Below are 14,596 nucleotides of genomic sequence, written 5' to 3'. Positions count from 1 at the left end.
CGTTGCTGCGTGTGGGCTTTCTCTGGTTGCGGCAAACAGGGGTTACTTTTCGTTGCAGTGCGTGGGCTTCTCATTGCGGTGCCTTCTCTTCTTGCGTAGCACTGGCTCTAGGCGTGTGGGCTCAGTAGTTGCAGCATGCAGGCTCTAGAGCACAGGCTCAGTAGTTGTGGCACACAGGCTTAGTTGCTCCGTGGCATGTGGGATCTTCGCAGACCAGGGCTCGAACCGTGTCCCCTGCATTGGCAGACGAATTCTTAACCATTGCGCCACCAGGGAAGTCCCAGAGATTTTTTGTTTATTTAGCCTAAGGTTGCTTCTAAGTAGTTTTTTTTTTAATTGAAGTATAGTTAATTTACAGTGTTGTGTTAGTTTCAAGTGTACAGCAAAGTGATTCAGTTATGCATGTGTGTATATATATACATGAGGTTTTGAATTTTATTATTTCAGAAGGATGACCCATCTTAGTAAAGATGGGTAATACATCTTAGGTATAAGGGTAATAAGGATTTTTAAATTTGTGAGTTTGATAAGATCAAGGGACAACAGACAGGGGACAGGTTTCTCTTATGTGTTTTAATGGTGTGTTCACTGGTATTCAGTATGTGATAACTACTAGTATGTCATAAAATGAATGCTTCAGTCATATGAAACTGATTTTACATTTTAGAAAATAATATATTTTATATTTGTCCTTAAAGCTTTAAGGAAACTTACCCCTTAGATTTACTTATTAACCACTGGTAGCCTTTGGTCATTTAAGGCTCATTTCATAGGTTTGTCTGTGGAAGTATTGATACATAGTTATAAGTATATCTGTTTCAGATGGGCCATGAGACCTTCAACAATCATATTGAATCAGGTACAGATAAATGAACAGACTGTTCCAATCTGGGTAATTGGAAAAAAATATCCAACTGATAAGTGTTAGGCCACTTATGGAGAGAGAAAGATTAAGTCAGAGATTCATACCTTTATACTTTGTAAGTATAGAATTATCTTACAGAATATTGATTATAGAAATTCACAAGAAGAGTGGAGAATGCTATGAACAGGTATTCAAGGATACCTTCTTAAATAGCCACAAAAAAGACGAGCATTAATAAATTTTAATGAAATGTACTTTATTGAGGTTAAAACTGCAAAGGTAAATGATTTTAAAGAGAGCTACATTATACAGACATAAAAAAGCCACAACCACATGCACAGTGACTTCACAAAATTTGAATTAACTAGCTAGTAGTTTGCAGCAACTATTAGAATGTCAATTTCCTTCCCATAAAGTTCTCCTACCAGGGCTTCCCTGGTGGCGCAGTGGTTGAGAGTCCGCCTGCCGATGCAGGGGACACGGGTTCGTGCCCCGGTCCGGGAGGATCCCACATGCCGCGGAGCGGCTGGGCCCATGAGCCAGGGCCACTGGGCCTGCGCGTCCGGAGCCTGTGTTCTGCAACGGGAGAGGCCATGACAGTGAGAGGCCCGCGTACCACAAAAATTAAAAAAAAAAAAAAAAAAAAAAAGTTCTCCTACCAATCAGTCTGCTTTGTAGTTTCTAATTCATCACATTGACTGTCAGCAGTGGAAAAGAGATTGTGGATATCAGCTATCATCCCACTTACTAAATGCTGTGTCGGAAAAAAAGAGCTCTTTCTGAGATATTAGCTCTGAGCCCTTCTGTGGCAGCTATCAGTACTTTCCAGTGTTCTGGAAATTGGTACCAGCAGATCTGAGGTCAGAGCTCAGGTGGATTAAGGAGATGCATGTGGGTATGGTACTTGAATCACAAGATGTTACTTTTGTCAAGTGCAGAACATCCCAATCTAAGAATTTTAAATACTAATAATTTTTCCTAGGTTCTTTCCCTGTCTGTGTTTACCAGAGAATTTTGCTTCTGTTATCCTAAAACAGTGGTTCTTAACCTTTTTTTGGGTCCGTTATCCTTTTGAAAATCTGATGAAAGCTTTGGACTTTTCTTGTCTGTAATTTTACATACAGTTTCAGAAGGTTAACAGGAACTACTGGTCAGAACCTATGCCCTAGTTTCAGTACCTTTATCTCCCTTCTCACTGCAGTTAACTTCATTTTGAATTTATGTTGGCGATTCCTCACTTCTTTCTATTTAAATTAACTTTGTTAGTCCTGGTTTCTCCTTTCTGCCCATCTGTGGCGTCTGACTTACCTTAAAAACGAGAGATCTAGAAAAAATGATACAGATGAACTTATTTGCAAAGCAGAAATAGAGACACAGAGGTAGAGAACAGACATATCAGGGCAGGGGGATTGGGATGAATTGGGATATTGGGATTGACATATATGTACTGCTATGTATAAAATAGATAACTAATGAGAACCTACTGTAGCTCAGGGAACTCTACTCAGTGCTCTGTGGTGACCTAAATGGGAAGGAAATCCAGAAAAGAGGGGATATATGTATACGTATAGCTGATTCACTTTGCTGTACAGCAGAAACTAACACAACATTGTAAAGCAACTATACTCCAATAAAAATTTAAAAAGCAAAAACAAGGGAATAAGAGATTAATGTTGTAAGGGTCTAGAATTGTATATTCAGGACACTCAGTAGGTTTTTTTCCCCACCTTAGATTCTTCTTTTTTTTTTCTCAACCTTTTTTAATTTTTAAAAATCAGTGTTTTAGCAGGGGATAATTTGTAATTTATATGAATTCCAAACATGATTTCTGGGATTTGTTTGTTTGTTTTTGCCTAAGTTTGTTGTTGGTTTGTTTTACTTTTGAGTAGAATTAACCTGGACTCTTAAACAACTGATTGATGATGAACCTCACACTTCTAAAGATTTTCTGGTAGATTCTAGACTAGGTGCTTTGGTTAATTCATTAATGATTTCTGTTCTTTTCCTGTAAGGCACAATATTGTTCTTTCTATAGGGTTATTAACTTAGTAGCTATAGAGCAGCATTTTTTTTAGTTATTCTCAGATATAAGCAAGATGCTTTGGAAAATGGAGTGTTACATGAGCAAATATTGCTTTTATGGCGACCTCTTTGAGATTCACAATGCTTAGTGGCATATTAAAGGTTCTGCGGATTCCTGCAGTAAAATATGTGCTTATTAATTCACTGTTTTCTAAACTTTTTAAACCTTGAACCCCTTTTTCCCAAACTTTAATGTCCCAGGAAGCTAGTCATTACTCTAGGAGATACAGTTTGGGGAAGTGCAGTGCTAGACAGCTATTTAACTTTGTGTTTTTAAACTGTTCGTATTGTCTGTTTCCTAGTTTTACAGTTCTTTAATAGAGTAGAAGTACATGAAAGTTCTGTCCAGTAGGATGTTTTAAGGGTGGATCACTTCCAGCAATGCTGTCCTTAATGTATGATTCTAATCTGCTTGAAGATAATACATTCTAGATTAGTAAAATAAGATAGTTTATTTTCTGCTTTTCTTACTAAAAATATTTCTCAAGGGTACTTTAGCCACTTGGTCTAGGTAAGGTTAGTTGGGTTCATTCTGTAGTTTAATTTTATAGATTAATGTTTTCTTATATCTGTCATGACTTGAGCGTACATTTAATATAAAGCCATTGGAATCTGAGGTGGGGCATGAATCATTTAAATTCAACAAGCATTAGTAAAATTTTTCTTTAGGTTTTCACTAAGCAATGACAGACTGTAATTCATTACTAAGCACTCATTGAAAATTCCTGGACAGGATCCAAATAATCTTGATTTTTTTCCCCCTCTTTCTAATCTCATTTTAGCCGCATTGGGTGTTCAGCAGCCATCACTCCTTGGAGCATCTCCTACCATTTACACACAGCAAACTGCATTGGCAGCAGCAGGCCTTACTACACAAACCCCAGCAAACTATCAGTTAACTCAAACTGCAGCATTGCAGCAACAAGCCGCAGCTGCAGCAGCAGCATTGCAACAGGTGAATCTTTAATAGGTTTTTATATGTGACATGCAGAACTTTCAAATCTGAGTAGCTAGGGTAGGTACCTTCACATTTTAAAGAATGAATAGTTGTGGGGTTCTATTCTTACTGTTTTATTCTGGTGATAAAAATTCTTTATGCCCAGGACATACAGAGAGGTGTGGTTGCATAGTCAAAATTCTTAAGTTCTTGTATCTTAATTATTTGAGTAAAATTCCATTCTTGATGAATCCCAAAGTATAAGTAATCATTTTTGTTTATTTTAGATGAAGTGTAGATGTTCCAGAAAATTCCTTTTTAGTTTAATTCTGGTTGTGTATTTGAATGTGTATATATATATATATATATATGTATATGGCTTTTTGAGAATGACTAAAACTAATGTCCATATTTTTCTTAAAAAAATCTTTTTTTCCAGCAATATTCACAACCTCAGCAAGCCTTGTATAGTGTGCAACAACAGGTTAGTTTATATTTTCCATGTTAAAAACTGATTTTTAAAAAGTCATTTGTTCCAACTAAATTTTTATAGATTTTATTTCCCATCAGTAGCCTTAATGTGTGATTTGAATTCTTTTGGGGTGGAGGGAATGTGGTAGGTAAAACAGAATGTCTCCAAGGGAGAGGAAGACAGCAGAGAGGTCCTGAAGACTCAAATCCTCATCTAGTAGCCAGTCCTTGTCACATGTTTCTAAGAAAGCATGCAGAAGATAATTTGGAAAGAATCACTCTATTAATGAGTCTTTGGCCCAGTACTCTTTTTTTTTTTTTTTTTCTTTTTGCGGTATGCGGGCCTCTCACTGTTGTGGCCTCTCCCGTTGCGGAGCACAGGCTCCGGATGCGCAGGCCCAGCGGCCATGGCTCACGGGCCCAGCCGCTCCGCGGCATATGGGATCCTCCCAGACCGGGGCACGAACCCGTATCCCCTGCATCGGCAGGCAGACTCTTAACCACTGCGCCACCAGGGAGGCCCCCCAGTACTCTTATTTGAAACCTCTAGCCCTACTGTGCTGTACTGGACCACATGTGAAAATGAAAAGCTCCTTTTTCCCATTTGAAGCTAAACTGTAGACAGACCTTTGGCTTTCAGCCTGTATTTATTTAAAACAATGGAACCCTGCCTTTTTTTCCCCTAATGAAATTGTGTATTGAAACCTAATATATAAAATATAAAAATAGTGTTGAAAATGGGAGGAAGCCTCCCCTTGTAGTTCTCACCCCTATTCCCAAGGCACATTTGAACAGTTTGAAAACTCCTTACTTAGACTAAAAGTTTCTTGGGCTCCTTTTCCCTAAGCTTATACTCTAATCATATTCTTCCAGGGTTATTATATGTGGGATGGTAGAAAGAGGTAACAAAGTGAACCCAAGGAGAAGCATATCAAGCAAAGAAGAGTTTGACTTGCTCAAATCTAGATAGGTTCTAGTCTAAGCGCCCATTCTAGGTTTTCCAGGGTTAAGAGGTAGTCTTTGTCCCTTCTCAGTGCCATTAAGGAAGCTTCAGGAAAGTATAGCAGTCAGGAGGGGAAAAGGGGATACAAGAGACAAGGACCAAAAACTTGGATCCAGAGACACTATGGAGAAACAAGAGGCTTCTCAATCCATTAACGCTTGTCCCTAGATCCATGCCCCAATTTCATCCTTGCCTTTTGGGTTTCAGAAGCATTTCATTTGCCCTGAAAATTATAGTATCCCACTAATAATTGCTTTAAACTTCTAAAAAATTGATAAGAAATTGGGGTCCAAGTTGGCTATCGTGTTTTCAAATACCTTTAAGCTTATTTTAGTATTGTTAGGAAATACATTATTAAAGCCTGTGTTTTATTTTGAACCACATGAAAATGGCAATACTCAAATGTTCTTGCCCTAAAAAAATGCCATTATTCATCCATTCTTAACTTACAGAAAAATAGAAATTTGATAGATTTAACCTTTAATACATGTCGACCTAGGTAAACTGAGTGTTTTGAATTAGAATGTCATATAGATTGTTTTCTCCTAGCTTATTTTTAAGTCTGGCAAGGATTTATTAGGAAGCTTATTAGTCATAGTGAATAAAAAGTCATGAACAGAAGAACTGTGATCTTCAGATTCTGCCATTGGGCTTAAAACACTAGTTAGAAGCTAATAAGCATTAAGGATGTCCCAAGGGAAATCTTACCTAAGTCCAAATCTTACCCTGACCAGGATATCCACAAACACAGAAATGATGCCCGTGTTCTCCTCAGACTGCTTACCTGGGCAATAGGAAAAAAGACCTTTTCCTCAAGCTATTAAGCATCATCAGGAGATTCCTGCTCTTCTAGCTGTAACCATGGGACACTAGTGCATGATAGACAGCTCCAAGCCGGGCAGCTTGACAAGAATGCTGAAGGATGACAGGGAGCAAGCAGGGATAAGTATTTCTTTGGAGATACTCCTGATGGTTAATACAGACACAGTCCTGAGGCTTGAGAAAGTTTACTTCTGTTCCAGAGTTTTAAAATTTCCTCCTTCCCACCAATTCCTTTTGCTTTCTGGTAGTGTTATACTTTGCTATTGCCAGAGAAACTATATATGTTAAGAGTGTATGGTCCTTTATGGTCCCCATACCTTTGGCAAGTCTGACTGTAAGGACTGCTTCTCATTTTAGGGAGATATATATGAATTGGACAGCCAGTAATATTTTTGATACAGGTAGCTTACGGATGATATTGAATCATTTCTGTAGCATGGTAATTAATATGGGGCAGAAGTAGAAATTTACCCCACTAGGGACTTGTGGGGTTTTTTGGTGTGTGTTATTCCTCTGAAATAACAGAAAAAAATTTTCTTTATCGTTATTGAATGAGTTAGTTATATTTAAGGTCTACAGTTGTTAAAAATAGTGGTAGGAAACCTTATACCTAATGACTTCTGTTACTTTTCACATATTTCTTAATCAGAAATAAAGTACTTATTTAATAGGAATTTTTCCTTTTGTAAAACATCTGTGAAACAGCAGTTCTGATTGATTCTTTTATCTTTCCTGCTTTTGTTTGTTTTTCCTGTTTTTAGTTGCAGCAACCTCAGCAGACCCTGTTAACCCAGGTTAGTTTGGCATTACTTTATTTCTTATGAATATCTGAATGAAAAGTAGACCAAAGTTTTATTCCTATTCTAGGTTTTCTTTCAGGGTTTTTTTTTTTTTTTTTTTTTTTAATATTTGTTTATTTATTTATTTATCTGTCTGTGTCGGGTCTTAGTTGCAGCATGCCACATGCGGTATCTTCATTTTGACATGAGGGATCTTTAGTTGTGGCATACGGTCTCTTAGTTGTGGCATATGGGATCTAGTTTCCTGACCAGGGATTGAACCCTGGGCCCCCTGCATTGGGAGTACAGAGACTTTTTTTTTTTTTTTTAATAAATTTATTTATTTATTTTTGTCTGTGTTGGATCTTCGTTTCTGTGCAAGGGCTTTCTCTAGTTGCAGCGAGTGGGGGCCACTCTTCATCGCAGTGCACGGGCCTCTCTTGTTGTGGAGCACAGGCTCCAGACGCGCAGGCTCAGTAGTTGTGGCTCACGGGCCCAGTTGCTCCGCGGCATATGGGATCTCCCCAGACCAGGGCTCGAACCCATGTCCCCTGCACTGGCAGGCAGATTCTCAACCACTGCACCACCAGGGAAGCCCAAGGGAGTGCAGAGTCTTAACCACTAGACCACCAGGGAAGTCCCTCTTTCAGGGTTTAAAGATGAATATTTGTTGGATTCACATAATAGTTTTAGCAATATAATGTTAAATAAAGATGGAAAACATGTTTTTGTTTTTTCTTTTATGCTGTTGATTGCTGTTCCTGCTGTGACCTAGTTTGAATAAATATGAGGTCTTATTTTAAATTTAATACTGATTTTGGCTTTTACATTTTCTTTGTAGCTAATATTTTTAAGAATTTTTTTGTACATGTTATATCTTTTTTAGTTTGACCTTAGGAGGTGAGTTATTGTGTTGCATTATCAGCTTGATTTTTCAGCAACATTAAAAAGTTTGTCAACTTTCGATATGTAATGAATGCTACTTTAGGCTTTGTGGACCACTTACAGTCTATGTTGCATATTTTTTTTTCTTTTTATACAATTCTTTAAAAGTGTAAAAACTGGGAATTCCCCAGTAGTCCAGTGGTTAGGACTCTGTGCTTTCACTGCCAAGGGCCTGGGTTCGATCCCTGGTCGGGGGACTAAGATCCCGCAAGCCACACGCCGCAACCTAAAAAGAAAAAAAAAAGTGTAAAAACGACCCTTGGCTTGTAAGTTTGTGTAAAGATCATAAGCTGTGGGCTGGATTTGGCCTGTGGGTTGTGGTTCACTGACCCCTGGTGTATGCAACTGTTAAAAAGAAAGCAGAACTTCTAATAATAACTGGAGACAGTGATTGCCCCATGGATAGGGAACTAGGTAGCTAAGGAACAAGAATAGGTGAAAAGCATTTTTACTGTATAACCTTTTGTACCTTTATAGTCTTGAAACTGTTAGCTACTTTTAAAAAATAAAGTATACTTCAATTGAGAAATAAACCTCACTTTGTATTTATTAAAGAACTAAAATTGGGACTTCGCTGGTGGTCCAGCGGTTAAGACTCCATGCTTCCACTGCAAGGAGTGTGAGTTTGATCCCTGGTCAGGGAGCTAAGATCCCACATGCTGCACAACCAAAGAAAAAAAAAGAACTAAAATTAATGAACACCTACGTCCTATTTTCAATGTCCAATAGTAGGATTTTCAGACTGAGTAGAAAAGCTGAAAAAGTTAGCCTTTTCTTAGAATAACACTTCCCAAAGTGTCCCCATAAAGCATTAGTGTCTTGTCTTACGATGTTAAAGAAACTTTGTGAGAAAATTTTGTGGCTGTAGTTTAAGAAATGCTGAGTTCCTTTAATATATATAGGACTTAGCTTTTTTTTTTTTTTCTTTTTAATTGTAGAACTTAGAGACTTGCTTTATTGGGCAGGTGTAAAACAAATTATGGAATTCGTTTGAGTTTAAGAATCAGATAATTGTTCCTTTCTTTTTAATGGTTTTATTTCTGTTTACATACAGAAGTTTTTTTTTTTTTTTTTTTTTGCGGTATGCGGGCCTCTCACTGTTGTGGCCTCCCCCGTTGCGGAGCACAGGCTCCGGACGCACAGGCTCCGGACGCGCAGGCCCAGCGGCCATGGCTCACGGGCCCAGCCGCTCCGCGGCATATGGGATCCTCCCAGACCAGGGCACGAACCCGCATCCCCTGCATCGGCAGGCGGACTCTCAACCACTTGCGCCACCAGGGAGGCCCCATACAGAAGTTTTAATCAGTAATATGTTGTTATTCATGTTTGATTGTGTTAGAAAAGACCAATGAAAGTGTTAACCTTTCCTCCCAGTTTGAGATATAATTGACATATAACATTGTATTAGTATAAGGTGTACATTTAATTTAATAATACATATATATTGTGAGATGATTTCCACAGTCAGTTTAGTTAACGTGCATCACCTCACGTAAGTGAATTTCTTTTTTCTTCTGATGAGAACTTTCAAGATCTACTCTCTTAGCAAGTTTCAAATGTAGGATACATATTGTTAACCATAATCACCATCCTGGGTTCGTGCCCCAGTCCGGGAAGATCCCACATGCCACGGAGCGGCTGGGCCCGTGAGCCATGCCCGCTGAGCCTGCGCATACGGAGCCTGTGCTCTGCAACGGGAGGGGCCACAACAGTGAGAGGCCTGCGTACAGCAAAAAAAAAAAAAAAAAAAAAAAAAAAAATCACCGTCCTGTACATTACATCCCCACTGGAAGTTTGTACTTTTCAACCAGCTTCACCCATTTCCCCCACCAAACCCCCTCCTCTGGCAGCCACCAATCTGTTTTCTGTTTTTATGAATTCTTTGGTTTTTTTAGGATCCACATATAAGTGAGATCATATATATATTTTTCTTTCTCTGACTTATTTCACTTATCTAGGACTTTCCTGAGTCTCTGTTATGCCATTATGGATTTTGAATTTCTAAGAGGGGGCTAGAGTATGCGGTGTTTTTTTAACTCATTGCACTGTGGTGACTTATTTTTTCCTGAAACGTCCTGTGGAAACTTTCATCTGAGGGAACTTAATCATGAAATCGATCAAAAATAACGTAATTTTTCAGACTTGATTTTCATCTTCAAGGTGTACGTATGTATTTTCTAACTTCAAATTGTTTTTAGCATTTTGAGCTATTTTTAAGTAGTCAGTTTTAAGTTCTAGACTGCTTCATATCATTACCTTAATTTGGTGTTGATTTTGTTTTATAGCCGGCTGTCGGACTGCCTACAAGCCTTAGCTTGTCAACTCCTCAACCAGCAGCTCAGATAACTGTATCATATCCAACACCAAGGTCCAGTCAGCAACAGACACAACCTCAGAAACAGCGTGTTTTTACCGGGGTGGTTACAAAACTACACGATACATTTGGATTTGTGGATGAAGATGTATTCTTTCAGCTTAGGTAAACTTCATTAGGTGTTGACAAATGCCTTCTTGTATTTAGCATTAAGTATATTGATAAGACACCTACTTAACTATGGCATGGAATTATGGTTTAGCTCTAATTTTCTGCTTTAATCGTTTAACCTGTACCTGTGACATTTTTTTTTAATTAATTTATTTATTTAGGCTGCATTGGGTCTTCGTTGCTGCACACGGGCTTTCTCTAGTTGTGGCGAGAGGGGGGCTACACTTCGTTATGGTGCGCGGGCTTCTTATTGCGGTGGCTTGATGTGGAGCACAGGCTCTAGGCACACGGGCTCAGTAGTTGTGGCTTGCGGGCTCTAGAGCGCAGGCTCAGTAGCTGTGGCGCACGGGCTTAGTTGCTCTGCGGCATGTGGGATCTTCCCGGACCAGGGCTCGAACCCATGTCCCCTGCACTGGCAGGCGGATTCTTAACCACTGTGCCACCAGGGAAGTCCCATGTGACATTTTTTGATGGAGAATGTGACTGAAGATATCTTTTTATTATTGAACAAAGTAGTCATCATGAATTCTTTATAAATTGTTTTGTAGGAGTGAGTTTACGTTTCTAGCTATTCATGAGCAGACTTACAGTGAGATTAAAAATTGAAGGGGCTTCCCTGGTGGCGCAGTGGTTGAGAGTCTGCCTGCCGATGCAGGGGACACGGGTTTGTGCCCCGGTCCAGGAAGGTCCCACATGCCGTGGAGCGGCTGGGCCCATGAGCCATGGCCGCTGAGCCTGCATGTCCGGAGCCTGTGCTCCGCAACAGGAGAGGCCACAACAGTGAGAGGCCCACGTACCGCAAAAAAAAAAAAAAAAAAAATTGAAATAGTCATATGCCTTTTAAAATTTAATCTTCTGCTTGACATATCTAATGACATGTATGTAAAATGTTTTAGTTGAAAAAACAATAGGATTCAATGACTTGGGCTTCACTGGTGGCGCAGCGCTTGAGAATCCACCTGCCAATGCAGGGGACACGGGTTCAAGCCCTGGTCCGGGAAGATCCCACCTGCCACGGAGCAACTAAGCCCATGTGCCACAACTACTGAGCCTGTGCTCTACAGCCCGCGATCCACAACTACTGAGCCCACGTGCCACAGCTACTGAAGCCTGCGCACCTAGAGCCTGTGCTCCGCAATAAGAGAAGCCACGACAATGAGAAGCCCGTGCATAGCAACGAAGAGTAACCCCCGCTCACCACAACTAGAGAAAGCCCGCGTGCAGCAATGAAAACGCAGCGCAACCAAAAATAAAATAAATAAATAAATACATTTATTTTAAAAGAGTAAATGACTGATTAATGGATTTGAAATAGTATTTTGTTAGTGTTGTGGTGGTTGCAGGAAATATATATTTCCTTAGTTATTTCAAATGTATTTCTAATTAGCTTCCTTAGAAATACTTTGGGAAATTAAGTTTAATTACTATATAAGATTTTTCTGTACAAGTGGGTCTCCTGTTTTCCATCTTTTCTGCATTTCTCTCATCTTTCCAAAGCCCAAGGCAAATCTTACTCTTGGGTTATAAAAGAAAGTGCTTTAGAGGGAGGGACACAGTATTAGGAGGATAGAGGGTAGAAAATTATTTCTTACACTGGAAACTGTTTATAAAGCAAGGGTTGAAACATGATCAGTTCTAAAAATAAGTCTAGGAGGTATGTCTACTTTTTAAAAGAGCTTTTTAGCTTTTCCCTGGTCTGATTCCGTCCTGCGTGACTGTTCTTTCGAACGGTAGTCTTTTATCTCCATCCACTTTCTCTCCCACCGAAGTGTGTGCCACCAACCCATGGAAGATTCGATGGACATGGACATGAGCTCCCTGAGGCCCCAGAACTATCTTTTCGGTTGTGAACTAAAGGCCGACAAAGATTATCACTCTAAGGTGGATAATGATGAAAATGAGCACCAGATATCTTTAAGAACGGTCAGTTTAGGGGCTGGCACAAAGGATGAATTGCACATTGTCGAAGCAGAGGCGATGAATTATGAAGGCAGTCCAGTCAAAGTAACACTGGCAACTTTGAAAATGTCTGTGCAGCCAACGGTTTCCCTTGGGGGCTTTGAAATAACACCACCTGTGGTCTTACAGTTGAAGTGTGGTTCAGGGCCTGTGCATATTAGTGGACAGCACTTAGTAGCTGTGGAGGAAGATGCAGAGTCAGAAGATGAAGAGGAGGAGGACGTGAAACTCCTAAGTATATCTGGAAAGCGTTCTGCCCCTGGAAGTGGTAGCAAGTTTCCACAGAAAAAAGTAAAACTTGCTGCTGATGGAGATGAAGATGATGATGATGACGATGACGATGATGATGAAGATGATGATGATGATGACTTTGATGATGAGGAAGCTGAAGAAGAAGCTCCAGTAAAGAAATCTGTACGAGATACTCCAGCCAAAAATGCACAAAAATCAAACCAGAATGGAAAAGACTCAAAACCATCAACACCAAGATCAAAAGGTCAAGAATCCTTCAAAAAACTGGAAAAAGCTCCTAAAACACCAAAAGGACCTAGCTCTGTAGAAGACATTAAAGCAAAAATGCAAGCAAGTATAGAAAAAGGTGGTTCCCTTCCCAAAGTGGAAGCCAAATTCATCAGTTATGTGAAGAATTGTTTCCGGATGACTGACCAGGAGGCTATTCAAGATCTCTGGCAGTGGAGGCAGTCTCTTTAAGAAAATAGTTTAAACAGTTTGTTAAAATTTTCCGTCTTATTTCATTTCTGTAACAGTTGATATCTGGCTGTCCTTTTTATAATGCAGAGTGAGAACTTTCCCTACCGTGTCTGTTAAATGTTGTCCAGGTTCCATTGCCAAGAACGTGTTGTCCAAAATGCCTGTTTAGTTTTTAAAGATGGAACTCCACCCTTTGCTTGGTTTTAAGTATGTATGGAATGTTATGATAGGACATAGTAGTAGTGGTGGTCAGACAAATGGAAATGGTGGGGAGACAAAAATATACATGTGAAATAAACTCAGTATTTTAATACAGTAAAAAAAATAAAAAAGAGCTTTTTAGTCTTCCATTTCTGGTATAGTTTACTTTAAAATGCTAAATATATAAATCGTTTTTGGAGGAATCTCTTCTAATTCTGTTTGTATTTAACTTAATTTTTTTTTTAGTGCTGTCAAAGGGAAAACCCCCCAAGTGGGTGACAGAGTATTGGTTGAAGCTACATATAATCCCAATATGCCTTTTAAATGGAATGCACAAAGAATTCAAACACTACCAAATCAGGTATATAAAATAGGTATTATGAAAACTTGGTGGTTGGGTCTTCCAATTTACAAAGATTTTTCTTAAAATTTTTTTTTCTTTATTTTTGTTAAGAATCAGTCACAAACCCAACCTTTACTGAAGACTCCTCCTGCAGTACTTCAGCCAATTGCACCACAGACGACATTCGGTGTTCAGGCTCAGCCCCAGCCCCAGTCACTGCTGCAGGCACAGATTTCAGCAGCCTCTATTACGCCACTATTGCAGACGCAGCCCCAGCCTTTATTACAGCAGCCACAGCAGAAAGGTATTACATGCAATGTATCTTTTCCTTTTAGGGTTCAGACTAACACACAACTGTTTGGTTATTAAAATAATGAGAGTATGCTATTAATTACAAAAAAGGCAGGAACTTCCAGAATACTTGAAAGGAAACTTAAATATCTTGTGTTAAGCACTTCTACTTGTATAGTGATTTGGAAGTGTTTTATTTTATTTCTCTTGAGACATACCCTTCGTGAACTTAAATATCGAAACTAATAATCCCCTGTCCCCCTATTGGCATCTTATCATTTATAGAAGAAAATGTTTTGAGCCTTATTTCTTAATGAACATAACATTTTATATACATGTAGAGTCTGGTGGCAGCACTTTACTCATTGAGCCATAGTGCATCAAATAAATGAGCTGTGTTTTATTTTTTTCTTTTCTTTTTTTTTAAAATAAATTTATTTATGGCTGCATTGGGTCTTCGTTGCTGCCCACAAGATTTCTCTAGTTGCAGAGAGTGGGGGCTACTCTTTGTTGCGGTGCGCGAGCTTCTCTTCGTGGTGGCTTCTCTTTGTTGCGGAGCACGGGCTCTGGGCACACGGTCAGTAGTTGGGGCTCCCGGGCTCTAGAGTGCAGGCTCAGTAGTTGTGGCTCACAGGCTTAGTTGCTCCACGGCATGTGGGATCTTCCCGGACCAGGGCTCAAACCTGTGTCCCCTGCATTGGC

The 14,596-nt window shown here is 39.4% G+C and overlaps 2 protein-coding genes across 7 annotated transcripts in view; both read left to right on the top strand.

Moving 5' to 3' along the window:
* Positions 1 to 14,596, top strand: part of CCAR1 (cell division cycle and apoptosis regulator 1) — a 53,755-nt gene that overhangs the window by 9,279 nt on the left and 29,880 nt on the right. For all 6 annotated transcript variants that reach the window (XM_060112846.1, XM_060112894.1, XM_060112886.1 and 3 more), the window contains exons 3-8: positions 3,730 to 3,902; positions 4,324 to 4,368; positions 6,942 to 6,974; positions 10,190 to 10,383; positions 13,507 to 13,621; positions 13,715 to 13,907. In XM_060112846.1, coding sequence (XP_059968829.1) covers positions 3,730 to 3,902; positions 4,324 to 4,368; positions 6,942 to 6,974; positions 10,190 to 10,383; positions 13,507 to 13,621; positions 13,715 to 13,907 — 753 coding nt within the window. The remainder of the gene's footprint in view (positions 1 to 3,729; positions 3,903 to 4,323; positions 4,369 to 6,941; positions 6,975 to 10,189; positions 10,384 to 13,506; positions 13,622 to 13,714; positions 13,908 to 14,596) is intronic.
* LOC132485722 (nucleophosmin-like) lies at positions 12,093 to 13,370 on the top strand. Its single transcript, XM_060092311.1, has one exon. The coding sequence runs from the start codon at positions 12,175 to 12,177 to the stop codon at positions 13,057 to 13,059; it is 885 nt and encodes a 294-aa protein (XP_059948294.1). The 5' UTR covers positions 12,093 to 12,174; the 3' UTR covers positions 13,060 to 13,370.

This window comes from Mesoplodon densirostris, chromosome 1 (assembly GCF_025265405.1).
Source record: "Mesoplodon densirostris isolate mMesDen1 chromosome 1, mMesDen1 primary haplotype, whole genome shotgun sequence".
Taxonomy (NCBI): domain Eukaryota; kingdom Metazoa; phylum Chordata; class Mammalia; order Artiodactyla; family Ziphiidae; genus Mesoplodon; species Mesoplodon densirostris.
Note: the sequence above shows the minus strand (reverse complement) of the source record. Positions and strands in the feature narration are given on the sequence as shown.